Source organism: Nerophis ophidion, linkage group LG07, assembly GCF_033978795.1.
Source record: "Nerophis ophidion isolate RoL-2023_Sa linkage group LG07, RoL_Noph_v1.0, whole genome shotgun sequence".
In the NCBI taxonomy this organism is placed as follows: Eukaryota; Metazoa; Chordata; class Actinopteri; order Syngnathiformes; family Syngnathidae; genus Nerophis; species Nerophis ophidion.
This window is the reverse complement of record NC_084617.1, coordinates 61421143-61449099: the sequence shown is the minus strand read 5'-3', so window position 1 is coordinate 61449099 and position 27957 is coordinate 61421143. Positions and strand designations below refer to the sequence as shown.

The following is a 27957-nucleotide window of genomic DNA, read 5'->3' as shown; positions in this document are numbered from 1 at the left end:
CACAGGAAATGTGTGCATAGCTAAAGCTAGTATGTACATGTAAGTTGTTTATGACATTGACATCCATCCGTGTTCTGCAGACAGTTGCTCCACGACAACTGTTGGACCTTGAAGACTTAACCTTCACCCAGGGAAGTCATTTCATGGCCAACAAGCGGTGCCAGCTGCCTGATGGGTCTTTCCGCAAACAACGAAAAGGTTATGAAGAGGTGCATGTGCCCGCACTGAAACCCAAGCCCTTTGGTGACGATGAGGTTTGTTTTTCCTACTCCAAATTCTTGTAGTTACACATGCATAGCACCGAGGGGATGAGTGGACCTTAGCCTAATGTCTGCTCATTTGTTGAATTAGGTACTTGTTTCCACTGAGAAGCTCCCCAAGTATGCACAGGAAGGCTTTAAGGATTTCAAAACCCTGAATCGCATCCAAAGCAAGCTGTTTAAAACCACCATGGAGACTGATGAGAACCTGCTTGTTTGTGCACCAACGGTATGTTGAATTGATTGTATTCATTTACAACCATACATTTGTAGTTTGCAAAACTTGTGAAATAGTGACTTAATGTCTAGAACTGTGTTTTCATCATTTATACAGGGAGCTGGTAAGACGAATGTTGCTCTAATGGCAATGCTTAGGGAAATTGGTAAACATATTAACATGGATGGAAGCATCAATGTAAATGACTTCAAGATCATTTACATCGCACCCATGCGCTCCCTAGTACAGGAGATGGTGGGAAGCTTTAGTAAGGTAAGTCTCAAAGAGTGACTTATTTAATACTATCTGCAATGAAAAGCCTCTTATGTATACTGTAAATATCCTTTCAGCGATTGGAGAAGTACCGCATCAAGGTATCTGAGCTGACAGGAGACCACCAACTCTGCAAAGAGGAGATTAATGCCACCCAAATTATTGTCTGCACCCCTGAAAAATGGGACATCATTACCCGTAAAGGTGGTGAGCGTACCTACACCCAGCTTGTGCGACTCATCATCATTGTAAGAGCCATTTTCTTGATAAAAACAAACAGTGGGTAGTTGTAAAACAAATGGAAAAGTTATGAAGAAAACAACGTACTTTGTTTGTTTGAAATGAAAAAAAAAATGTGAATGCTTGTATAGGATGAAATCCACCTATTGCATGATGACCGTGGTCCTGTACTGGAGTCTCTGGTGGCAAGAACCATCCGCAATGTGGAGCTGACTCAGGAAGATGTGCGCCTAATTGGCCTCAGCGCCACACTGCCGAACTACGAAGACGTTGCCACCTGCCTGCGTGTTGATCCTGCCAAGGGACTCTTTTACTTCGACAACAGGTATGTTGGGCTCTGGCGATTCGTCCACGTAGTCGAAATCAGCTAACATAAATACTAAGCGACCTCTCTTAAGTTAATATTAACTGCATTCTGGCAAAGAAACAGCATTTCTTACAAGTATTATTATTACTGGAGAACGAGGCAAAAAATATGACATCGAACAAGAAAGCAGCAAGCGACATTAAAACATCCATACATCCATTTTTTACCGCTTATTCCCTTTGGGGTCGCGGGGGGCACTGGTGCCTATCTCAGCTACAATCGGGCGGAAGGCGGCCTACACCCTGGACAGGTCGCCATCTCATCGCAGGGCCAAAACATGCCAACCGCAAATCAACAGTATATGATCGATTTAGTGGTTAGATCGATATTTTAAACTTTGATATTTATACTTTGCAAACTGAGCATGTTTTTAACAAGAATAAGAGGAAATGTTCTTCTACTTTTCATTTTAACTGTTTTTGCGACTGGCGGCATGGGCCTACCTCCCCTCAGAAAAACACGGATGATGACATGACTATTGTTGAAAACTATTGTTGTCGGCGACAAATTTTATTGTGGACATTTGTCGACAATGTTGACTAATAACTGCAGCCCTATTGCGCACTACAGTATTAATTTGATTTTGCCTAAAAAATTGTCTGTAATTAAAGAGAATGATGAAATAGTTTAAATATTTAGGTAATATAGTTACGCTGCCTTTGTTTTTTTCTACTGATTAAAATTGTGATTACAAATTGTAAAGCAAAATCATTCAGTAACCTAAATATATTAAAGTAAAATGGATTACAGTTATAGAAAAAACACAAACAGGGTGCATTTTTAACTGTACAAATTAGAAATGGCTTTACTCCGTAGCACTTCTGCAATCCACGAGCACTTAAAAAGGCATCAAGGGCGATTTTCCAGTATGACAGAGAAAGTAAAATAATTCTGTCAGTAATTTGCCTTTTTATCCCCACCCAAACAACATGCTTTCAGAGTTTATAGATACAAGAAAAGTGTACATTTTGGGATAATTCATTTGTAAAACCACTACACTAAAAACGGTCACATACAAAAATAGAACTAATTGTTTGCTGCAGCCCTTCAGGGATGCCATGTAAAGATTAAATGTTTAGTTAAGACCCTTTTGTGACATGGGCCTTCAGACACATCTTCAGCAAACGGAAATAATGTGTTCCCTTCTGTCCAGTTTCCGACCAGTTCCCCTGGAGCAGACTTACGTGGGCATCACAGAGAGGAAAGCTATTAAACGTTTCCAGATCATGAATGAAATTGTCTATGAGAAGATAATGGAGCATGCTGGAAAGAACCAGGTAAGTGTACATATGCTACCAGCTGAAAGTAACTAGTATGAACTACAATAATGTTAAATGGCATTTAGGAGACTTCAAACTTGTGCTTGTCTCTGCCAGGTCCTTGTATTTGTCCACTCTAGAAAAGAGACAGGAAAGACAGCTAGGGCCATAAGAGACATGTGCTTGGAAAAAGACACACTTGGTCTTTTCCTGCGAGAGGGCTCAGCCTCCACTGAAGTGTTGCGCACTGAAGCAGAACAATGCAAGGTGATGACCCGGACGATTGCAACTAATTACTAATAAATGACACTTGCTGAATTCTGATGTCTTGAAATTGATTTGTCTTTTACAGAACCTCGAGCTGAAAGATTTGCTACCTTACGGCTTTGCAATCCACCACGCCGGAATGACCAGAGTGGACCGTACGCTGGTGGAAGATCTGTTTGCTGATCGACACATTCAGGTTCTGGTGTCCACAGCAACTTTGGCTTGGGGTGTCAATCTGCCAGCACACACCGTCATCATCAAAGGTACACAAGTGTACAGTCCTGAGAAAGGCAGATGGACTGAACTCGGAGCCCTTGACATTTTGCAGGTCAGTGTAAAGAGCATGCAACGATGTAAAGTCCATTTTTACCTGTCAATAACTTGATTGACCGTAACCGATTTCAGATGCTTGGTCGAGCTGGACGTCCTCAATATGACACCAAGGGAGAAGGAATCCTGATCACGTCCCATGGGGAGCTGCAGTATTACCTGTCCCTGCTCAATCAGCAGCTGCCCATAGAGAGTCAGATGGTGGGAAAGCTTCCTGACATGCTCAATGCTGAGATTGTGCTTGGAAATATTCAGAATGTCAAGGTAAGCCGCTGTCATCAACCTCAGTGTTTAGCCATGAACTTGAGAATTTACAACATAAGTTGCAACTTTTAAATGTTTTTTGTCTTATACTTTAGGATGCAGTGAACTGGCTCGGTTACACCTACCTCTACGTCAGAATGCTTCGCAACCCAACGCTGTATGGGGTCTCCCACGATGATCGTTCTGCAGACCCCCTGCTGGAGCGACGACGAACTGACCTGTTGCACACGGCTGCCAATGTACTGGACAAGAACACCCTCATCAAATATGACAAGAGAACTGGCAATTTCCAGGTATGTAGCTGTGTGTGTTTATTGTTCCATTTCATAAATACACAACTCTGAATTGGTCTCATTTTGTCTTTATAGGTGACAGATCTGGGCCGCATCGCCAGTCACTTCTACATTACTCATGACTCTGTTCAAACTTACAACCAACTGCTGAAACCGACCCTCAGTGAGATTGAACTCTTCCGTGTCTTTTCACTTTCCTCTGAGTTCAGGAACATCACAGTGAGAGAGGTATGATGGACGCAAATAGGTCAGGCTGATGTGGAAACATGCATATTTTCTCATTGGACTTCGGATTTATTTTTAGGAGGAGAAGTTGGAACTTCAGAAGCTTTTGGAGAGAGTTCCGATTCCAGTGAAGGAAAGCATCGAGGAGCCAAGCGCAAAGGTAGTTATTGTGACAATAACAATAATACAAGTGAAATGTTTATGCAATTCAATGTTGCCTAAATTTCCAAAAAGCACTATGTATTACTTCTCTCCAAATGCAATTTAATTTACTAGCTTATTACTAGGGGTGGTGGGGAAAAAAATCGATTTACATCTGAATCACAGTTATTTATTCTGATTTTGAATCTTTTTTTTTTTTAAAGATTTAATTTTCAACAAAAGTTTTATTTAGGCCATCTCTGCATTTACTCGCTGTGCTGTACGTCATAGATCAGCAGCCAAGAGGAGCTTTTGTAACCTGTATCCCAGGAGTGTCCAAACTTTTTGACTTGGGTGTCACATTTGGCAACAAAATTTGGCCGGTGGGCTGAAAGCCGACTGCAAGTACAGTAACTGTATATAACATTGACATATATTACAATTTATTAATTTATGGATTTTTAATTAAAGATTATTATAATTGCATATTAAGGCTCAATTCGAATTCTCCCTCCTCCTTGGCTTTAGCATTTAGTGCCATGGCGAAGTATTGCAAACATGCCCCTATGCATACCGACGCCGCTCAAGTCTCGCTACGTCATCAACCCTCGGCCTTTGCCAGGAGTGACGTAAGGCAGATGCAATGTTTGTTTACTTTCAAGATGCCTTCACAAGCGTCGTCGGCTTTGCCTGTGCTCTTCTTATTTTATTTTGCCTGTCGTAATCAAAATAACATTTTGGGCGAAATATGCAAGTGCTGGCGCATCAGCTTGCGGTATGTAAAATGTGTTTCATTGTGTACTTGGGTTTGAAGCCAATATTTACGTGCAGTAGCAAAGGTCATTGTTTTGAAAATCCTTAATTACGCTTGTTACTTACATTTGTACGCTTCTCTGGATTTCTGTATTGCCGTCTTTCTCCTCGCATTCGATAGTGTAGGGGGGTCTGCAAGCTCACTTCGCTTAGAGGGAGGTACTTGGTCCTACCCCCCCCTACTTGACGGATAATTTGAGCGCCTCTTGATGGACGTGAACATGCAAAACCAAAGAGGATGGACAAAAACAAGGGGGCAGGAGTGTTATTCCAATTGAGCCTAAGAATATGTGAAAGTTTTACTCATACCTTGTCTGCTTCCCTGACGACATCCTTAAAGTTTTGTAATCAGACAGAAATATCAAGCAGCTAAAATGTGGCAAACAAGGATGAGTTTGTGGAGGCATTTTTTGTATTTTCCCATCACGCATTGTAGTTGATTTAAGTTGTTGTAGTTTAGAATTATGTCTAGTAATTTGACCGTTTTTTATAATATCCACAAAAGTTAGTGAACAGGTTGTGTTATGTTTGGCTAAGTGTGTTGCTTTCTGTGTTCGTTCGAGTTTGGATTCGGTCTTATAAGTAATTGCTGTGCCACGAAAATGTCAAATGAAAATTAATGGTCATTGACCTGATTTACTCACGTTTTACACAAGATGGTGGCAAATCTGCAGCAATTTGATTGGCAGCTATTTAAAATAAAGCTGTTGGCAACCCGCGGGACAGATTCCTTAAACTTGTAATGTCTCGCAGGCCAAACTGATAACGCTGGCAGGCCGTAGACCCATTTTGGGGTCGCGGGGGCTGCTGGAGCCTATCTCAGCTGCATTCAGGCGGATTTAGCATGTTTTATTTAAAATTTTATATTTGTTATATGTTGCGGGAATCCGTTTGAATTAAGAAACAAATCTTTACATCCTTACTTCATACATCTCCTCCAGGAGGCGAGATAAGTCACAACTGATTAGATCAGGGATGTCGAACTTGTTTTCATTGAGGGCCACTTGAAATAAATAGTAAATACTTTAAAAGTGTAACCTCCATTTAATATTGGATTAGATTTATATAGCGCTTTTCTAGACACTCAAAGCACTTTACAGAGAAGTGAGAACCCATCATTCATTCACACCTTGTGGTGGTAAGCTACTTTCATAGCCACAGCTGCCCCGGGGTAGACTGACGGAAGCGTGGCTGCCAGTTTGCGCCTACAGCCCTTCCAACCGCCACCTATCATTCATCATTCATTCACCAGTTTCAGCGGCACTGAAGTGTGAAGTGTCCTGCCCAAGGGCACAATGGCAGCGATTTGGATGTCAAGACGCGGGGAGTGAGCCTGCAACCCTCAGGTTTATAGCACAGCCGCTCTACCCACTACGCCATGCCGCCCCTTTACGAATCTAATTGGTTCCTGGACAGGGTTTATAAACGGAAAAGCTTGTATAGTGAAGCAGAGTTCCCCATGACAAACAATGTAAATAACACTTATGGGTTCCAGCCTTGACAAAAGTCCATATTTTAGTGAAGCTTTGTACACTTTGAACTAGGGTTTTCCCAATACTAATAGTTGGTACCAGTACCAAAATGTATATCGATACTTTTCGATATTTTTCCAAATAAAGGAAACTACGAAAAAAGGCATTATTGCCTTTATTTTAACAAAAAATCTTACAATACATTAAACATATGATTCCTATTGCACTCAAATAACAATTTTAGAAGGTTAAAATATAAGTTAAAAGCAAAAATTTGCCATCTACCTGCGTGTGCGTCTACGTATCTACATGTGCACAACAGGGGAGCTAGTTAACTGTGTGTGTGTGAACGTGTTGGCTGAGTGATGCCAGTGAGTGAGTGGGCGAGAAAAGAGAGAGAGGGAGCACGTGCACAGTAGAATGATGAACGGTCCGGTTAATAAAACAACCATATTGTCACAAATCGGCGGCCTCGCATTCAGACCCGAAAGCTGCGCTTAGCAAGCCCATGGTAAAGTGAAGGGTGTTACCCCCGATGAAAACATCCGCCCTGGAAGGAACGTCAACCCTGTGTTCCTCGATTACGGTCTGCATGGGAGCCGAACAGCAGGACAGGTGTAACAACTACATTATTATCTGTCACTCTTTATAAGTCATTGTGCAGATCTGAATGCTTATTATTTAAGTGTTGACCTAAGTTTGAAGCTAAGGTGATAATACTAATCGCCACATTGTGAGGCGTGTTTTGTAACTTAGATATTGGGTTTCACTATGTAAAGCGCTTTGAGTCACTAGAGAAAAGCGCTACATAAATATAATTCACAATAATTCACTTGCAGCGCAGCGGATCCTTCTTTAAAGCGTCACATTTATCGATAGTTTTGAAGCCAAAATACCTCCTATATTGCGCTTCACGCACACTCCTTATTAATCAGTAGAATTTTTTGCCATTCTTCCCCCCCATGATGTTATTGCTTGTATGCACTTTGTGTGTGCGTTTTGACTAACTCAACATCATGCGTCTCGACTCTGTAGTCACCACTGCACAGCGGCATTCGGATGAAAGAACAGTACCGGTACTTTTCAAAGGTAGTATAGTACCGATTTCAATTAATTAGTATCGCGGTGCTTTATCAGTTTCGGTATACCGTACAACCCTACTTTGAACACAATAGAAAGTGCTATACAGTACCGCATATCAAACAAACATAACATGGAGGTAATGGATCAACTTTCTATTTAATAACCGCATAACTGTGCTGTATGCAGTGCCCACACACAGAAGCCAATCAGAAACCACAAAAACCTTTTGTAGATGTTTCTTTTTATTGTATAAATATGGTTGTACAAAGTAAAATCCACTTGCATTAACATGAAGGAAGGGCTGAGTGTTTTAGTGTGGGCCTCTGGAGAGAAATGTTCCCTATCTATGCAAAAAGTCTGCTCTGCCATCGTTTTCCAAAAATATCCCATCTTTTGACAATTGTAGTAAGAAGCCTGTCTTGTCGTTCTATACTTGTGAGCGCCAATGTACTCCCCGCAAATAGTCCTTTATTTGATTCACAGGGATTTCCTCCTTTTTGCCACACTGGTCTCTTGGCTTTTTGGAGACTCTTAGAGTTAGAAAAACGGACAAAACTTGTCAATAAGCGAAAACACACACACGACAAACACAAAAAACACTGGAAACTGATGCTACAATGATGGCCCATGGGTTTTGCCTGGCAGGCATGTAAAATTAATGACTGAATGGCACGTTCTTTTGTTGCATAATCCATCCATCCATCCATTTTCTACCGCTTATTCCCTTTCGGGGTCGCGGGGGGCGCTGGCGCCTATCTCAGCTACAATCGGGCGGAAGGCAGGGTACACCCTGGACAAGTCGCCACCTCATCGCAGGGCCAACACAGATAGACAGACAACATTCACACTCACATTCACACACTAGGGCCAATTTAGTGTTGCCAATCAACCTATCCCCAGGTGCATGTCTTTGGAAGTGGGAGGAAGCCGGAGTACCCGGAGGGAACCCACGCATTCACGGGGAGAACATGCAAACTCCACACAGAAAGATCCCGAGCCTGGATTTGAACCCAGGACTGCAGGAACTTCGTATTGTGAGGCAGACGCACTAACCCCTCTGCCACCGTGAAGCCATAATGTTGCATAATTAGACATTAAATTTTAGAAGATATGCAATAACATGCAGTACATTTTTAAGCAAGAGAGATGCCGTATTTTATTGACACACGTTATGTGTAGGCTTCCACGGGCCACATAAAATGGGCCAGATTTGGCCCCCGGGCCTTGAGTTTGACACCTTTGGATTAGATTATGGGCTTGATTGGGATCCTTTTCACTAGATTACTTATTGTTTACATTACAAGCCTTTACTTCTCTGTGTTTATGCTAGCGCCAGGAAAAACAGACAGGGAATGACCCACAAGAGACTTCATTATTTTATTTTTTTTTATATTCTGCTATAGAAAGCTCTAAATGTTATGGGCACATTTTAATAAACTTTTCACCCCGGCCGAGTCATACCAAAGACTATAAAAATGGGACCCATTGCCTCCCTGCTCGGCACTCAGCATCAAGGGTTGGAATTGGGGGTTAAGTCGCCAAATGATTCCTGAGCGCGGCTACCGCTGCAGCTCACTGCTCCCCTTACCTCCCAGGAGGGGGACATGGGGATGGGTCAAATGCAGAGGATTATTTCACCACACCTAGTGTGTGTGTTACTATCGTCAGGACTTTAACTTTTTAACTTTATTAAGAGGTAGGGCTTGGTGGAGGTCTGCGCTTTCTGAGTGCTTTTCTAACTTTTGTTTTATTTTTTACATTGGGTGTTTTGTCTTTTCCTAACAGATCAATGTGCTGCTTCAGGCCTTCATCTCTCAACTAAAACTTGAAGGCTTTGCCCTCATGGCAGACATGGTGTATGTGACACAGGTATGTGGCCAGATTACTTACTCAGTAAATGCTAACCCAACAAAATATACTTTAATGACATCCTATAACTTGCTCTGATGTAGTTAGCTCCTGCATTGTTTCTTTGAGATCATTTGTATTTTCTTTTTAATACAAACAACGTTGACCACCTCTTGCAGAGTGCTGGAAGGTTGATGCGGGCTATATTTGAGATTGTTCTGAGCCGAGGATGGGCTCAACTGTCAGACAAGACCATGAATCTTTGCAAGATGATTGACAAGAGAATGTAAGTACATTTTGTTTGGATTTGGTTTCCAAAGACAAGATTCTGAGGTTGTGCATTTTGGTTTCGTTCAGGTGGCAGTCCATGTCCCCACTGCGACAGTTTAAGAAGTTGCCAGAAGAAGTAATCAAGAAGATCGAGAAGAAGAACTTCCCCTTTGAGCGTCTTTATGACCTCAACCACAATGAGATTGGTAAATTCACCTCCTTCAAAATATTCCATTTATAGTTGGAACCATAGTAATCAATGATTTTCTTTTTTCAGGGGAGCTTATCCGAATGCCAAAAATGGGGAAAACGATCCACAAATATGTCCACCAGTTCCCCAAACTAGACCTGGCTGTCCATCTGCAGCCCATCACCCGCTCCACTCTCAAAGTAGAGCTCACCATAACTCCTGACTTCCAGTGGGATGACAAGGTCAGTTATTAGAAATAACTAGTTGTACATTGGGGTGTCAAATTATTGTGTTAATTGTGATTAGTTAGTTATATTTAGTACATTGATTTTTTAGTCAAATTTTAATCTCTAACGTTATCGTCTCTTGATATACCCTATATCAGGATATCTATTACTCAGATGTCAGCATAGCTGCTTTGTCCTTTGTGACCTTCAAAAAGTGATGGCTTAATGTTATTACATCTTCTCTTTTATGAAAAAGCATATAAACCTTTATGTATAAACCTGTATCTATATTAGTTTGAAATATGTACATAGAAATTAGGGGTGTAACGGTACACAAAAATTTCGGTTCGGTACGTACCTCGGTTCAGAGGTCACGGTTCGGTTCATTTTCGGTACAATAAGAAAAAAATATATATACATTTTTTGATTGCTTATTTAACAAATTTGCTAAATCTTCCACCAAAAATAAATTTCTTAGTGGAATATTTGATGTGAAATAATCGGAAACTTGGATAGGTCAATAATTCATAATAACATTGATTTTGATTCAATATTGTGTTTTAAACAATGACAGTTTGAAAAAAAAAAAACAGCTTTGTTTTATTAGTAAACGTTGCAAGTTTTTCTAAAAATACATTTAGCCTTTAAGATTTTTTATTTCACTTTTGTTGTTTATTTTAATAGTTTTTTTACAATGTGCCGTGGGCCTTTAAAACATTAGCTGTGTGCCGCAAATGGCCTCCAGGGCACACTTTTGAAACCCCTGCTATAGATAATAAAAAATTAAATCTGATTAATCAAAGGATAAAAAGCAGAGCCTGGCGACGCATGCGCGTTTATCATAGCTCTCTTGTTTTCTCTGTCTCTGCCCCGCCCTCACGAATGTTAACGCTGTGTGCATCATTTTTTTTAACCCCTTCTTAACCCTGAACGTACATTGAAAATACATACAACCATAACTCAAAATACCGGACATTCAAGGCATTTAAGAAACTCCACCTGGACAGCTCCGCAAAGAGGACATATCCCGTGAAAAAAGGAGGTGTGATCAGTCTATCATAGCCCAGTCGTTGCTAGCATGCCGTGTGTTGTTGTTTTTTTGATTGATTGAAACTTTTATTAGTAGATTGCACAGTACATATTCCGTACAATTGACCACTAAATGGTAACACCCGAATAAGTTTTTCAACTTGTTTAAGTCGGGGTCCACGTAAATTAATTCATGGTGCCTCGGTGTGCATGGTTTACACAACGTGCGATGCGCTACTTATATGTCCGTGTCGTTCGGTTCACCTGCGAACCGAACCGAAACCCCCTTACCGAAACAGTTCAATACAAATACACGTACCGTTACACCCCTAATAGAAATACATTTTCAGTAATCAAGAAATTGAAACAATACTACCATAAGGAAGAATAAATGAATGAAACACGTGCTAGGGATAACAAAAGAAAATAGATTTTAATAAATGGCTAAAACTGCCTCTGTTTTTAATCTGTTAAATAAGCATCAAGACACTTTTTTGGTTTTATATCAACAATTAACATTAACAATAATGTAATTAAGTTAAATGAAAATACCTCAAATTGAGGGTTTTTCTCAGCATTTATTAGGTGGGATTGAAAAATAGAATAATTACAGATTATAATTAACCGCTCATTTTTGTTAATCGCTGCACAACACTGGGAACTTTCCTAATACATTTGTTTGTGTGGTTTAGATTCATGGCTCATCAGAGGCTTTCTGGATCATGGTGGAGGACGTGGACAGTGAGGTCATCCTCCACCATGAGTACTTCTTGCTCAAAGCCAAGTACGCTCAGGACGAGCACCTTGTAACTTTCTTTGTCCCAGTATTCGAGCCTCTTCCCCCGCAGTACTTCATCCGTGTGGTTTCTGACCGCTGGCTCTGTAAGTGAAAGTCTTTTGTACAAACATCTCCTCATTTCAAGCAACTTCATTAATATATTTCTGATTAATTCAGCTTGTGAGACCCAGCTTCCAGTGTCGTTCCGCCACTTGATCCTCCCTGAGAAGTACCCCCCACCCACCGAGTTGCTGGACCTGCAGCCCCTACCTGTCACTGCCCTCAGGAACTCAGCCTTCGAGGCTCTCTACCAGAACAAGTTCCCCTTTTTCAACCCTATTCAAACGCAAGGTACACAATCTGAAAAATACAAACATGTAACCGCTCCCTCCAGAGTGTATATAATTTACCAAAGAGAGTATTTCTGTGCCATCTGTCCAGTGTTCAATGCCCTGTACAACAGTGATGACAATGTGTTTGTGGGAGCGCCCACTGGCAGTGGAAAGACCATCTGTGCCGAGTTTGCCATTCTGAGGATGCTGCTTCACAATGCAGAAGGTCGCTGTGTCTACATCACCCCCATGGAGGCACTTGCAGAACAAGTATGCTGTCACTGGGTTATCAAATCCACCATCTTAAGTTCTGTGAATGTATGACTTCTTACATCGTCCTCTCATCAGGTGTTTGTCGACTGGCACCAAAAGTTCCAAGACATCCTTAACAAAAAGGTGGTGCTCCTGACAGGAGAAACCAGCACCGATCTGAAGTTGTTAGGAAAAGGAGACATTATTGTCAGCACGCCTGATAAATGGGACATCTTGTCTCGTCGCTGGAAACAGAGGAAGAATGTCCAGAATGTCAGTCTTTTCATCGTGGATGAGACACATCTCATTGGTGGAGAAAATGGGGTAAGAATGTTGTCAAATGAAACATTGAAGCCTATTACAACATTCATTCTATGGTGTTTCCCACAGATTGGCATGCTATTTGTGATCAGGGATCGTGGCCAGGGCTATGTTAATATGACATCGTTCAAATTTTTTTTAAAGGCAAAATAAAGTTATACATACAATACATTTAAAGACAAATATGTTGTTATTATTAGACATATTTTTCTTGTTACATTATATAATGTTGCTCTATTTTTCATTTGTTGCTGCTCATTTTATTACTACGATGTATCACAGGCTCTATTTCTTACACTCCTGGTTTATTTCTATATATTCTGCCCTGAATGTTGTGATTTAGTTTGGCAGATAGTTGAACAGTCTTTTTAAATTGGAGATGAAAAAACTTTTTGAGGTTGTTAATTCATAGTATCCACAATAAAGTTGGTGTAAAACTAACCACACCAAGAAAAGTATATTAATTTACACATTAGGTGCACATGTCTCAATTGACAATACGGCTTGGTATAGACTGGGGAAAAAAAGCAATGCAACTTTACAGGATAAGGGTTGGCTCCTATGCCGTTAGCTTAATGCTAACATACAATGGGACGAGCTCATTGACAGGCTAATGAAAATTAGCATTGCAATCATTTTAAATTGGTACAAACGTTAAATGAGTATTTTGGCGTAACAAAATTGACATAAATCAGCAAATGCATTTTAACTTATTGGTGTATAGTCACCAAACTCTGTAAAAATGAATGTATTGCCAACTTTGTACTTGCTACCTAGCTACCTGTTGCTCAAACCTCAAACTCTAATTTTAAAACACATACTAGTCAAGGTTTTGTGGCACATGATTTACATATATCACCTGTAAATTGAAATGTTACTTTATTGTACATTTTTATTTTTTACTTGTGGTGGACTGCCACAAATTAATAAAATGCTGTCCTGATTATCACCCTTTTCATTAGCCTGTGCTAGAGGTGATCTGCTCAAGGATGAGGTACATCTCCTCTCAGATTGAGCGGCCTATCCGCATTGTGGCCCTCAGTTCGTCTCTGTCAAACGCCAAAGATGTGGCCCACTGGCTGGGATGCAGCACCACAACCACATTCAACTTCCACCCCAACGTGAGGCCCGTGCCTCTGGAGCTTCACATCCAGGTGTGTAAATGTTATTCCAATGTCAAGTTCAACATAACAGTAAGTAGCACATTCAATGTCTTCCTGAAAATTCTCCTTCTGGGTGTTTTAGGGCTTCAATGTGAGTCACACGCAGACTCGCCTGCTCTCAATGGCCAAGCCGGTGTATCATGCCATCATGAAACACTCTCCCTCCAAACCAGCCGTGGTGTTTGTGCCCTCCCGCAGACAGACTCGCCTCACAGCCATCGACATTCTCACATTCTGTGCTGCTGATGTGGTTCCTCAAAGGTCAGTGTGCACTCCTGTTGCTGCTGATGCCAGGTCACACCACAATACTGAGAGTAAATATTTGTTCCTTTTTAGGTTTCTGCATTGCACTGAGACAGATATTGCTCCTTTCCTGGATAAAATAACTGATGCAACCCTAAAAGAGACTCTGGCCAATGGCGTGGGGTACATCCACGAGGGCCTGTCTGCAACAGAACGCAAAATAGTGGAGCAGCTCTTTAACTCGGGTACGATCCCTGATGCTCTCTTACGGCAATGGGTTAGATTGTGCAAATTGAATGGTTGATCATTCCTCTCCTGCCTATTTGTTTTCCAGGTGCCGTTCAGGTGGTGGTGTCATCTCGCTCCCTCTGCTGGGGCGTTAACATCTCTGCACACCTTGTCATCGTCATGGACACTCAGTACTATAATGGCATCATCCATTCGTAAGTGGAGTTGTTGGTTCTTTGCAGGGTTATTTGTGTCGAAGAAGCAGATTTATTTAAAAAAATAAGCTATAGGCCTGGACGGATAACACATTTTTCTGAACGACATATAGACCTACAAATTGTCAGTTAATTTTGAGACCAAGTAATGTACGTCATGTAACGTAATCCTTTGGGATGTTCCGATCAGTGTTCTACTCTGCCGAATCCGATTGGCTGATACCAAAACCGATTAATCCAAGTATTAACTGTAAATGTTTCGATTTATGTTGAGAGCCATTGACAATTTAACAATATCAACACAATATTTAAAGTAGATTATTTTTATTTTCTTTTTTTTTACATCCACTTTTATAAGCAAAACAAAGTCAATATATTGTACACAATTACTACACAAAAGCAAAAACAACTATCTACTACTCATTCAATTCTTTGGTTTTTGCCCTTAGAGTATTTCTTTGTCCAGGTAATTATTCTCTGAATTTGTAAAAACATTAACAAAAACAAGCAAAAAAGTTTTTGAGAAAATAAAAATATCGATCAAATCACTTTTGTATCTATCATATACTGATATTACCCTTAATATCGAATTGTCAGCCGGAAGGGATCGACATTGAAAAGCATTAATCACTATTGGTAGTTTTTCATGGAAACTGGCCGATACTGTTTAATTGTCAATCAATCAGCACATCCCAACTAATCATAATACATTATAATGATAATGCATGTAACCCTTTTAGACGGAATAAACTGTTATTTCTCATTAATATTTTTTACTATTGTAATTGGAACGTCAAAAACTTTTCATTCTGATGGTTTGTTTTTGTGGCGGCACAATGGTACATGTGCCTCACAATAAGAAAGTCCTGGGTTTGATCCCCAGGCTCGGGGTCCTTCTGTGTGGAGTTTGCATGTTCTCCCCGTGACTGTGTGGGTTCTCTCCAGGGACTTTGGCTTCCTCACACCTCCAAAGACATGCACCTGGGGATAGCTTAATTGGCAACAGTTGAGTTGGCCCCAGTGTGTGAGTGTGGGTGTGAGTGATTGGTTGTCCATCTGTGCTGGCCCTGGGATGAGGTGGCGACTTGTCCAGAGTGTAGCCCGCCTTCCGCCAGAATGCAGCTGGGATAGGCTCTCGCCTCCCACCACCGAGACAAAGATTGTAGGTGACTGAAGGGAGAGTTTGCTGCGTTCATTTAATTTTGCCTTACAATAAACACACTCTCGTGCTCAAAGCAATGCATAGAGTGAACCCTCTTTCACCCTATCTGGAAGCAACAGAAAACAAAAACTATCGATTTAGGCAAAGGTATTGAGTTTATTTTCATTTGTCGTTCAATTAATAGATTTTTTGACTATCTGCCCAGGACTAGTGAGGTAATCCACTACCAGTTTGATTAGTTCCTAGAAATGTTGTGAAAATAAAAATAATTAATTCAGCAAGACACGACCCCGAAGGCAATAAGCGGTAGTAAATGGATGGATGGGTGGAATTCAGCAAATATTTAACATCCATTCATCTATCCATTTTCAACCGCTTATCCGGAAACGGGTCGCAGGGACAACAGCTCCATCAGAGAACCCCAGACTTCCCTCTCCAGAGCAACATTAGCAACTTCCTCCTGGGGGATCCCAAAGCGTTCCTAAGCCAGAGAGGAGATGTAATCCACCCATCTGGTCCTTGGCCTCTCGTGGGCTCTCCTCCCAGTGGTACGTGCAACGAGGACCTCCCTAGAGAGACGCTCGTGAGGCATCCGCACGAGATGCCCGAACCACGTAAGCTGGTTCCTTTCCAAGCAAAGGAGCAGCGGCTCTACTCCGAGTCTCTCTCGGGTGACTGAACTTCTCACCCTGTCTCTAAGGGAGATGCCAGCCACCCTTCTGAGGAAATTCATTTCGGCCGCTTGTATCCGCAATCTTATTCTTTCGGTCATGACCCACACTTCATGACCATTGTTCATATTTAACAGATGTTTGGTATTGTGGTGCATGAGAGAATCTGGTGTATACATGCCTTTCAGCACAACAATATTTTCCTTTGATAGTTGTTTACATGTGTTCATTTCCATCATTCTTGCAGCTATGTGGACTATCCCATATATGATGTCCTCCAGATGGTAGGAAAAGCCAACAGACCCATTCTAGATGACGAGGGACGCTGTGTCATCATGTGTCAGGGCTCCAAGAAGGTATAACATCCTCTTTGGGTTTATTTTTTTAGGGCGTTGAGAGGACAGCAATATAAAAACATGTCTTTGTGTGCTTATTCTTAGGATTTCTTCAAGAAGTTCCTCTATGAGCCGCTCCCTGTGGAGTCTCACTTGGACCACTGTCTCCATGACCACTTCAATGCAGAGATTGTCACCAAGACGGTGGAGAACAAGCAGGATGCTGTTGACTACCTGACTTGGACATTCCTGTACCGGCGTATGACCCAGAACCCCAACTACTACAATCTTCAAGGTAAAACACAAAACTATGCTGAATCAACAGAAAGTGGAGCGTACTACTTCATTAATCGTATGCTGACCTCATCACAGGCATGTCCCATCGCCACCTGTCTGATCACTTGTCCGAGCTGGTGGAGCACACGCTGCATGACCTGGAGCAGTCCAAGTGCATCAGCATTGAGGACGAGATGGACGTGGCGCCACTCAACTTGGGCATGATCGCTGCCTACTACTACATCAACTACACCACCATCGGTCAGTGACAACATCTCCAAGTAGGCTTTGTTCCTGCACTCGTAGCTCAAGTGTTTTCTTGTTGTTTGGCAGAGCTGTTCAGCATGTCGCTCAATGCCAAGACCAAGATCCGTGGGTTAATCGAGATCATCTCCAACGCTGCCGAGTATAAGAACATTCCTATCAGGCATCATGAGGACATGCTTCTCCGACAGGTAAACACATCACACTCGCAGCTTTTCAACTGGATGTTCATCTGTATCACAATGTCACGTTGTCTCATTCGCCAGCTGGCCCAGAAGGTTCCCCACAAGCTGAACAACCCCAAATTCAACGACCCCCACGTGAAGACCAACCTGCTACTTCAGGCTCACCTCTCCAGGATGCAACTGAGTGCTGAGCTGCAGTCGGACACTGAGGACATCCTGAGCAAGGTGTGGATGGAACATAGGATAAGTGTTCACTTTTACAAACAGTGGTACCTCAATTTACAAGCTTAATTGGTTCTGTGACGGAGCTCTTAACACAAAACACTTTCATCTCAAATTTTAATTAATTGAAATCAATTTGATTAGTGGTAATGCTTTTGTCCTCCTTGCGGCCCCTCCCTGGTGGAGTTGTTTGGGGGTTGTCCAATGAAACTGAAAGTTAACCGAAGCGTGTGTTTTAGACACGCGCACATTTTGTCTACTCTCGCTTCGTTTCATCCCAGGCACTTGAACAAAACAGAACAAAATGAATACACTGCAAAAAGTCAGTGTTCAAAAACAAGAAAAAAAAAAAAAAGAAATATGGGTATTTTATTTGAACTAAGCAAAATGATTTGCCAATGAACAAGAAAATTTGGCTTGTCAAGACTTTCCAAAACAAGTACAATTAGCTAACATCAATGAACCCAAAAATACCTTAAAATAAGTATATTCTCACTAATAACAAGTGCACCTTTCTTGGTAGAAATTTTTTTTTTTACCTTTTTAAGCTCAATATGTTGAAAAATATTCTTAAATTAAGTAAATGCTAGTGCCATTATCTGACATAGTGATATGCACTTGGCATCATGATGTATTTTTTCATGCTTGAAATAAGAAATTATTACTTTAAAAAGCAGTTTTATACTTGTGAGTGTTGATGACACAGCTTTGCATCAGTTTCAAGCATGTTTTACTCAATATAGGTCATAAAATCTCAGCAACAAGCTGTAATATCTTACTGAGATAATGTAGGACCAAAACCCTTAAAACAAGTAAAACACTCAAACATAAAATCTGCTTAGTGAGAAGAATGATCTTATCAGACAGAAAATAAACAAATATCACCCTTATTTGAGATATTTAATCTTACTTAGATTTCAGTTTTTGCTGTGTAGAGTGCGTCTCCCTGTGCATTCCACTCACTTCAAGGTGGAAAACATGATTCCCCTAACACTTATAAAATGCCTTTTAAAAAAACAAAAACAACCTCTAGATAAAAAAATATTGTATAAAAATTAGTGCTGTCAAATAAGAATTTTAATCACAGTTTTGAATGTTGATAAATCATGATTAATCACACCGGTTATCACTTGCGTGCGTAATTCATATTAACCTAAAAAAAAGAGGCCAATATTTGGACACAAATCCAATGTTGTTGTCACAATGTCATACAAGAACATTTAAAAAACGGTTTACCTTATTGCGTGTCATTAAATGGCTCAAAACTTAAAAACATTTTTATGTAAAATCCAAACAGGTTGTATTTTAAAGTGAAATTTGCCAGTGAACACAATGATTGGAGTCTCCCCACTTATCTTTGCATTGACCCGACAACTAACCATCCACAGTTGAGGTAAAGGAGCATGTACGGTCAAAATAAAATGCCAGATTAAGCTGCGTATATAGAGAATTAATGCAATATTTATTATTTGATTAATCCCATGAGTTAACTTATTCTTGACAGCCTTAAAATGTATCACTAACAAATGCAATATTATTTGAAGTCATGTAATAATAATGTACAGCATTTACTTCAGTGAGTTGACTTCTGAGGTATCTCCTTCCAGCTGCTTCTGTCAAATACACCATCAGCAGCTTTTCCATATTTTCATGGATAAATGTCTGCTGTTCAGATATTGTAACATTCTGGGCTAGTGTTAGACTCATTCTGCGTCACTAGCATTGATGCGCTCAATTTGCTTCACCCAGTCAGCGGCACTCCCTCGTCATGTTTTTGATGATTTCTTTAACTTAATGAATATCATGAACTTCTTCTTATCACTGTCATGTCCATTCCTAGGCTTACTGTGACATTTGCTACACCAACTCATGTTTGTAACGCAAATGTTTGCTTGCAACCTAAAGCATAACAATCCGCTGAGAAACAATCGCATCTCCAGACAATCTGATGTTAAGGGAACAACTGTACTTGGTGAACAACTCCACTAAGCTCCCACGTCTTGTGTTTGTCAGGCCGTGCGTCTAATCCAGGCCTGCGTTGACGTGCTGTCCAGTAATGGCTGGCTGAGTCCTGCGCTGGCAGCTATGGAGTTGGCCCAGATGGTCACACAGGCCATGTGGTCCAAGGATTCCTACCTCAAACAGCTCCCGTTCTTCACTTCAGAGCACATCAAGCGCTGCACAGACAAGGTATTATTTTTCAACCCATAATCATCAGACTTAAAATTAATGATCACATGGTTGTTCATATCTTCATATTCAGGGTGTGGAGAGCATCTTCGACATCATGGAGATGGAAGATGAAGACCGAACTGCTTTGCTACAACTCTCTGACATTCAGATGGCCGACGTGGCTCGCTTCTGTAACCGCTACCCCAACATCGAGCTGTCTTACGAAGTTTCTGAAAAGGACAATGTCAAGAGGTTGGCTTTTCGACTTGGCATGACAACACATGATTTATCAGCCAAGGACTATATTGAATCCATTATTATAAAACTGGGCAATCATCATTACTTGACTTGAAGGCTTAACACTTTCCTTTATTCCCAGTGGCAATCCAGTTCTGGTCCAGGTTCAGCTGGAGCGAGAGGAGGAGGTGACTGGGCCAGTCATTGCTCCACTCTTCCCTCAGGTGGATTTAGTTTTTTTTTTATTGTCCTTAATAACCCAGTGAGATCCAATAAATAAGAGCTGAAGGCAAGGTCAAGACCATGGGTCTCAGACACGCGGGCCAATTGCGGCCCGCAAGACGTTATTTTGCGGCCCCCACCTTAATATGAAAGTTTAATGTTAGTGCGGTCTGCAAGTTTTATATGAATGGCGCTTGGCAGTGTTGTTATTTGGGTCCAAAATGGCTCTTTCAATTTTGGGTTGCCTACCCCTGCATTAGTGGAAAAGCGGCAAATGAGTCAAAGCGACAGATACGTTGCCATGGAGACGAGGGTTTTCTTACGTTCCCGGCTGCAGTCACACCACGACACCTGTCCGTCAGTAATAACAGTCCCCGGGAATCTGGACCAATTCAAACCGTTAATTGTTTTTTTTATAGTTTAATTTGCATTGCCTCACACAATGAACACTACATATATTCTTATATTACACCGGATAACGCGCCATCGCTTTTTTGCGCTCGCTATCCCGGTACTTTCCCGGCTATTATCCGCCGACCACTGTGTTGCTGTAGGGAGGAAAAGCGGAACGACACACATTGCAGAAATAACATGATTCTCCGTGTGTCAGCTAAATACAAATATATTCCACAACCCCAAACATGTCTTTTTCAAAGCCTGCAGTGAAGAGAAAGGTTAGTAATGAGCAAAGCCAATTCCAGGAAAAGTGGGAGATGCAATATTTCTTTGTTAAGCACAGGGCCACCCCGACGTGTCTTATTTGCACAGAGAAAGTTGCGGTGCACAAGGAATACAATTTGAAACGTCATTATACAACCAGACATGCTGAGGAGTATGCAACATTTTTTTTTTTAAGAAATCTTTTCTTGCGGCCCAGCCTCACCCAGACTCTGCATCCAGTGGCCCCCAGGTAAATTGGGTTTGAGACCCCTGGTCAAGACCATCAGTATTCATTCATACTGAGGAATTAAATAATCGACTTCCTGAATACAATACAACCACGATTCACAAACTTAACTGGTTCTTGAACAGGGTTTGTCATTTGAAAAGTTTGTGTATAGAAACAAATGTTTCCGTTGTAAACATGAATAATGGGTTCGAGCCGCGACAAAAGTCCATATTTTAGTAAAAGTTTGTACACTTTGAACACAATATGAAGTGCTATACGGTACGGGAAATCAAGCAAACATAACATGGGGGTGATGGATCAACTTTCTATTTAATAACTAAGCCAAAAAAAAATAACAAGGAGCTGAACTATCTGCTTGTATGCAACAGCCCTGCCAACGCATAAATACTGTCACTAGCCCTGAGGCGCACTCTGTTTGAAATCACAAAATTCATTAACTTTATCAACCAAGTCGCTACAATGATTAGGACTAAAAAATAAAATCCACTTGACATTGTCGGTTAACTTTCTTGGTGTGCAACAGGAAGGGTTGGGATATGGAGAAGACATGTCGACATCACTCTGGATACTTAATGTTTTAAACCACACATCACTTATCCATTGCTTCCTTTGGACTCATGTTAACAAGGCAAATGTGTGAAAAGTCTATAAAACACTCAAAAGGCACATAAAGTAGCTAAGAGCAGCGCTTGGCCGTTTTAATGACTTGGGAGTAATTATCTCACCTCCAATGGATGTGCTGCCAAGCATAAAATTGCTCCTCATTGGGTGGATGAAATGTTGGTACACTGAGACAAGGTTCGTCCACCAAAGTACATTTTTATTCAGTCTGTGGTTCGTAAATCATTAAACGATTATTCCCTAGTATTTGAGTTACTAAAACCCTTTTAAGATATACCAGGGGTCGGGAAGCATTTTGGCCGAGAGAGCCATGAAAGCCAAATATTTTAAAATGTATTTCCGTGAGAGCCATAAAATATTTTTTAACACTGAATACAATTAAATGTGTGCATTTGTAAGTAAGACTAACATTTTTAGAGAATAATAAGTATTTTATTATTTTTAATAATGTTGTTATTGGGGCGGTACATCTTGGATGGTAGAGTAACCGTCCCAGCAACTTGAGGGTTCCAGGTTCAATCCCCGCACTGCCGTTGTGTCCTTGGGCAAGACACTTTACCCACGTGCTCCCAGTGCCACCCACACTGGTTTAAATGTAACTTAGATATTGGGTTTCACTATGTAAAGTGCTTTGAGTCACTTGAGAAAAAGCGCTATATATACTGTATATAATTCACTTCACAATATAATTCACTTATTCTAAAGCTAACCAATAATAAATATAATACTTCTTACCATTAATGCGACTTATTGAACAGGTGCGATAGAAAATAGATGGTTGGATTAAAATGCATGAGAATGTCTTATCTTTTGAACGTTATTTTTAACACTGTGATTATCAGCGGAATTATTCATTACTTATCGTGTTAAACAATGCCAGCTAAGATTGATCTGAGAGCCAGATGCAGTCATCAAAAGAGCCACATCTGGCTCTAGAGCCATAGGTTCCCTACCCCTGAGCAATACAATATTATAGTCGCCTGATGGCATCAAAAATCAAGGCAACAGTTTTGACACATGGAACTCATTGGATCTTGCTGATCAATGCGTTGTCCATTGTAATAATATGGACAGCGCATGTATTTCTGTACCTCTTCCTACATCTAATAAATACATTTGTCCAGAATCGCGAGGAAGGCTGGTGGGTTGTGATCGGAGACCCCAAGTCCAACAGCCTCATCTCCATCAAGAGACTGACCCTTCAGCAGAAAGCAAAGGTCTGTAGTCTGCATCTATAAATTGTGTGTGTTTGAAAATTACACCACACACTTGATGCTGATCACCTTGTGTACCAATCCACAGGTCAAACTGGATTTTGTTGCACCAGCGATGGGCGTTCACAACTACACGCTGTACTTCATGAGCGACGCATATATGGGCTGTGACCAGGAGTACAAGTTCAGCGTGGACGTGAAAGAGGCTGACAGCGACGCAGACAGCGACGCAGACAGCGACTCGGACTAATCCAAACACCTTTCAACGTTTAGTTTGACACCACCAGGTGTCACTGTCTGCTTTTATGTATATATTACATTGGGTTTAGCTCTGTCATGTGTCTTTTTATTTACAGCTTTAAATCAGTTTCATGTTGTACAGGGATCAACAATGAAACTTTTTTAGATTAATAAATGACTCATAGGCACTTTTTGTCTTTGCCCCTCTTACCTAAAAGTTAAGTCATTTAATAGTTTGAAACTTTTGAACATGTGATTTTAGTAAACGTGCTGTCCGAAATGACTTTTGTAATAAAGAGAAACCATGTCATTGTGTTGTCACTTTATTTTTATATAAACATCTTGAAACTGTATCAGATTGATTAAACTTTTTCACACCATTGTCAATCTGCACAATCATGTGTTTGTTGGCCATGTTCAGTCCTGCTCCTGGAACGTCCAGATGGCAATGTCTCCGCAGTCGCTACAGGAGGCCAGCAGTCCAGCTTCTTTAGGGTTCCACGCCACACAGTTCACGTCCTGATCGTGAGCTTTGGGCACCTGTGCGGCCAGGGAGAACACCGGCTGGTCTGGGTCAGTTGACACCTCCTCCTTAAACACTCGGACTGCGTCGTCGCCACAGGCAGTTGCCAGGGCACCTGTCAGACAACACCTGGCAAGAAGATACACAAGCTCTTGCAATAAGGAACTTGTTGATGCTTATGATGGTCTGCATGCTGCAAAAGCTCTTCTAATAGTATAACAAAAATTAATTAGAAGGTATTTCTGAAATTTAAAAAAAACAATTGCTTTGATGACATGCTCATTTATTAATAAGTTTATTGCTCAACAGAACAAATCTTTAATAAACTCAGTCAGCATTAATACCGCTAATGCATTCAAAGTAAACGGCTCTGCTTGTCAGAGACTCACACCAACAGATGACTTATGCAACTCACATTTTACAAGCGCTTGCAAAGGTAAATAAAGCTAACGTAAAACAACTCGTACATTTAATGCCGCTGCCACCTTGCAGTGTTAATTAAAAAAAGAGGTTGCCTACAGCCACAACTGTTAATGCCCATATTTCTGTCCTGGTCTCGAGGCAGATATTTTCTTCTGTAAACGAAGCATTTAGCAACTACAGGTAACTAATAAATAGTTATTGGGCGTTATTTGGATTCGTACATATTCAGTCGCTCCAGAAATTTGCGATGGTGCCAATTCATGCAAATTCAACCAATCTCTGCGATATGCACAGCTTTGCAACTTTGCCTAAAACTTTCCTTCACATTTTGGCCAATTGCAATTGTCTCAAATGCATAACCATGTGTAATCTCTTATTTGCTCAAACGTCACAATTGTCATCTCGCCCATGGCTCACACCTACTTCCTGTTCCTGTCTACACTACTAAGCCTTCTGGGTAGTGTAGTTTAAAACATGAAGCAACACTTCCAGTGTATGACAATTAAAAACAAATTCTCAACTGTTATGCTGACTGCACATGTAAGAGAGGTTGAAGTATGATGATAATCTCTCATCCTCCCTTTATTTACCAACAAAATTCACTGTTACAAATTGCTCTCAACAGGTCACAAATGATCTTGATGTCTGGGGGTAAATATGTTTGGAAAATAAATAAATGTTTTGGATGGACAAACACTTTTCAAGCGTAAAACATACAGGGAAAATATCTGCAGTTTGTGGACGACAAAGCAGACAACAGATAATAGGGAAGCCTTTGGTGGTGTTTGTTTCTGTAATTATAATCAATTATCAATATTAGCATTATTGGCATCTGGTCAGGATGCCACCCGAACGCCTCCCTAAGGAGGTGTTTCGGCCACGTCCGACCGGTAGGAGGCCACGGGGAAGACCCAGGACACGTTGGGAAGACTATGTTGGCCTGGGAACGCCTCGGTATTTCCTGGGAGGAAATGGACGAAATAGCTGGGGAGAGGGAAGTCTGGGCTTCCCTGCTTAGGCTGCTGCCCCCGTGACCAGACCTCAGATAAGCGGAAGAAGATGAATGGATGAATATTAAATATAATTCATTAAAACAGTACAGTAATTTGGCAATGAGCACTGAGTATGTGCTCCTACTGCCATCTACTTTTAAGTCCATGCGGTTTAAAACCAGTAGAACATCAATCAATCAATCAATCAATGTTTACTTATATAGCCCTAAATCACTAGTGTCTCAAAGGGCTGCACAAACCACTACGACATCCTCGGTAGACATCAATACAGTATTTGTTTTTAAATATTGGTTGCAATCCTGTGCTATTTTAAGTTAAAGTTACACAGAACCCTTGAAACATGGATAACAAATTCAAGTAGATTTAATGTTATTGGAAAAATATGATCCTCCAAAACATGGCAACTTTTGCCACAACTTTCTGAAAAAGCTGCCGCAAATTCCGGCATTTTAGGCGGCAACAATTACAAAAAACCCTGCATAAATCCTGGAGAAACTGCATATTACTGCATGGTCAATAATGCCCTAATAATATTGTTTTGGAATATTTTTCAGCCTTAGGTATGTATATGAGGTGCAGGATTTATTTATGCAAGAGGATTAAGCAACTGGTGAAGAAGTGTGGAACTGTCTTATTCAAAGGGGGAATAGTGTGTAATAAAAGACAAAGAGAGGTCAGTCTTACCAGTCAATATCATACACAGAGCGTGCATGATACCCAGAGAGCGTGCAGACACACTTCCATGACAAGTCTCCTGTTCAGAGCACATGTGGTCACCTTTAAAACCAAGCAGCAAAAAAAAAAAAAAAAAATTTTTATTTTCCCGCTTGGTAATTATGGCTCACCTTGACCACTTTCAGCCGGATGCTCCTTCCAAATCTTGACAGTGCGATCATCGCTGCAGGACGCCAGCCTGTCCCCGGTGGCGCTGAAGGACAAACTCCACACGGTGGACGTGTGACCCTGCAGAGTGGCCCTGCACTCCCAGTCGTCGTCCTCCTCCTTGTAGATGCAGATGTTGTTGTCGTAGCTCGCAGAGGCCAGAAGCTAAAGACGGACATTGTTCAAATAAAAACATAAGGCAGTCAGGCGGGCGTGTCTCACTTCTTGTGTGGGGTGCCACGCCACATGTTTGACGTCTTGTGTGTGGGAGTTGACAACAGTGACACACTCGTAGTCGTCCTCCTCGTCCACTGTGATGCACAAAATAAAAGAAGGTCATAAGTAGAAACTCTTTATGTGAATCCAATATGAAAAATTGAATACAGACCTTCCCAAACCCAAACGCTCTTGTCCCGGCTGCATGTCGCCAGCAGGTTCCCCGAAGGAGCCCAAGCCACACATTTCACCTCATTTTCATGTCCCTCCAACACGGTCAAGCTCTAAAAAAAATATAATAAATTATCCATCCATCCATTTTCTACCGCTTATTCCCTTTCGGGGCCGCAGGGGGCGCTGGCGCCTATCTCAGCTACAATCGGGCGGAAGGCGGGGTACACCCTGGACAAGTCGCCACCTCATCGCAGGGCCAACACAGATAGACAGACAACATTCACACTCACATTCACACACTAGGGCCAATTTAGTGTTGCCAATCAACCTATCCCCAGGTGCATGTCTTTGGAAGTGGGAGGAAGCCGGAGTACCCAGAGGGAAGCCACGCAGTCACGGGGAGAACATGCAAACTCCACACAGAAAGATCCCGAGCCTGGGATTGAACCCAGGACTGCAGGAACTTCATATTGTGAGGCAGACGCACTAACCCCTCTGCCACCGTGAAGCCCCATAAATTAAATAAATAAATAAAAGAAATACTTGAATTTGAATATAAAATTAAAAACATATATATATATATTATTTAAAAATACATATATATATATATATATAAAATTTAAAAAATATATGCACGCACGCACACGGGTCTCCTTCATGAGGACAAAAATGTTCCTCAAAAACCAACCTCAAATTCGTCATTTTTCTTTTTCCAGATGCATGTGGTGGCATCAAAGCTAGCAGAGGCCAGATAATTCCCGCATGGCGACCACGCCACCTTCCTCACGGTGCGCTGATGACTGTCCTCCAGCACACTCTTACATACCCACGACTCGCCTGCAAGCAGAAAGGAGGGTTCATTTGTTTTAATACACGTGTGTAAAAAAAAAAAAAAATGAACTACTTTATTGTTAAATGTATCCTTCTCTGCCACTCGCCCTCATCACGGGTGGGCTGGAGCCTATCCCAGCTTTCTGTGGGCCAATCACACTCACATCCATACTGATGGATAATTTAGAGTTTCCAGTTAACGCAACATGCATCTCTTGGGGATGTAAAAAGAAACCATCCATCCACCCATTTTACCGCTTATTCCCTTGTGGGGACGTGGGGGGCGCTGGCGCCTATCTCAGCTACAATCGGGCGGAAGGCGGGGTACACCCTGGACAAATCGCCACCTCATCGCAGGGCCAACACAGATAGACAGACAACATTCACACACTAGGGCCAATTTAGTGTTGCCAATCAACTTATCCCCAGGTGCATGTCTTTGGAAGTGGGAGGAAGCCGGAGTACCCGGAGGGAACCCACGCATTCACGGGGAGAACATGCAAACTCCACACAGAAAGATCCCGAGCCTGGATTTGAACCCAGGACTGCAGGAGCTCCGTATTG

At 41.4% G+C, this 27957-nt stretch overlaps 2 protein-coding genes across 2 annotated transcripts in view; one reads left to right on the top strand and one right to left on the bottom strand.

Moving 5' to 3' along the window:
• Nucleotides 1-23641, top strand: part of snrnp200 (small nuclear ribonucleoprotein 200 (U5)) — a 29676-nt gene extending 6035 nt beyond the window's left edge. The window contains exons 11-44 of the mRNA XM_061906775.1: nt 81-254; nt 352-489; nt 595-750; nt 828-998; nt 1122-1315; nt 2511-2634; nt 2734-2883; nt 2969-3211; nt 3289-3477; nt 3573-3770; nt 3846-3998; nt 4075-4155; nt 9290-9373; nt 9532-9638; nt 9710-9828; nt 9900-10054; nt 11761-11950; nt 12024-12197; nt 12288-12448; nt 12527-12754; nt 13714-13905; nt 13997-14175; nt 14251-14402; nt 14492-14600; nt 16681-16789; nt 16874-17063; nt 17141-17305; nt 17378-17499; nt 17575-17718; nt 19729-19905; nt 19979-20139; nt 20267-20348; nt 23002-23094; nt 23180-23641. Of these exons, the coding sequence (XP_061762759.1) occupies nt 81-254; nt 352-489; nt 595-750; nt 828-998; nt 1122-1315; nt 2511-2634; nt 2734-2883; nt 2969-3211; nt 3289-3477; nt 3573-3770; nt 3846-3998; nt 4075-4155; nt 9290-9373; nt 9532-9638; nt 9710-9828; nt 9900-10054; nt 11761-11950; nt 12024-12197; nt 12288-12448; nt 12527-12754; nt 13714-13905; nt 13997-14175; nt 14251-14402; nt 14492-14600; nt 16681-16789; nt 16874-17063; nt 17141-17305; nt 17378-17499; nt 17575-17718; nt 19729-19905; nt 19979-20139; nt 20267-20348; nt 23002-23094; nt 23180-23341 (5226 nt within the window). The 3' untranslated portion in view covers nt 23342-23641. The remainder of the gene's footprint in view (nt 1-80; nt 255-351; nt 490-594; nt 751-827; nt 999-1121; nt 1316-2510; nt 2635-2733; nt 2884-2968; nt 3212-3288; nt 3478-3572; nt 3771-3845; nt 3999-4074; nt 4156-9289; nt 9374-9531; nt 9639-9709; nt 9829-9899; nt 10055-11760; nt 11951-12023; nt 12198-12287; nt 12449-12526; nt 12755-13713; nt 13906-13996; nt 14176-14250; nt 14403-14491; nt 14601-16680; nt 16790-16873; nt 17064-17140; nt 17306-17377; nt 17500-17574; nt 17719-19728; nt 19906-19978; nt 20140-20266; nt 20349-23001; nt 23095-23179) is intronic.
• The window catches only part of ciao1 (cytosolic iron-sulfur assembly component 1), a 12781-nt gene continuing 8462 nt past the window's right edge, over nt 23639-27957 (bottom strand). Inside the window, exons 2-7 of the mRNA XM_061906776.1 lie at nt 27251-27399; nt 26561-26672; nt 26395-26483; nt 26136-26337; nt 25975-26044; nt 23639-23983 (exon numbers count right to left, since the gene is read on the bottom strand). Coding sequence (XP_061762760.1) covers nt 23749-23983; nt 25975-26044; nt 26136-26337; nt 26395-26483; nt 26561-26672; nt 27251-27399 — 857 coding nt within the window. The 3' untranslated portion in view covers nt 23639-23748. The remainder of the gene's footprint in view (nt 23984-25974; nt 26045-26135; nt 26338-26394; nt 26484-26560; nt 26673-27250; nt 27400-27957) is intronic.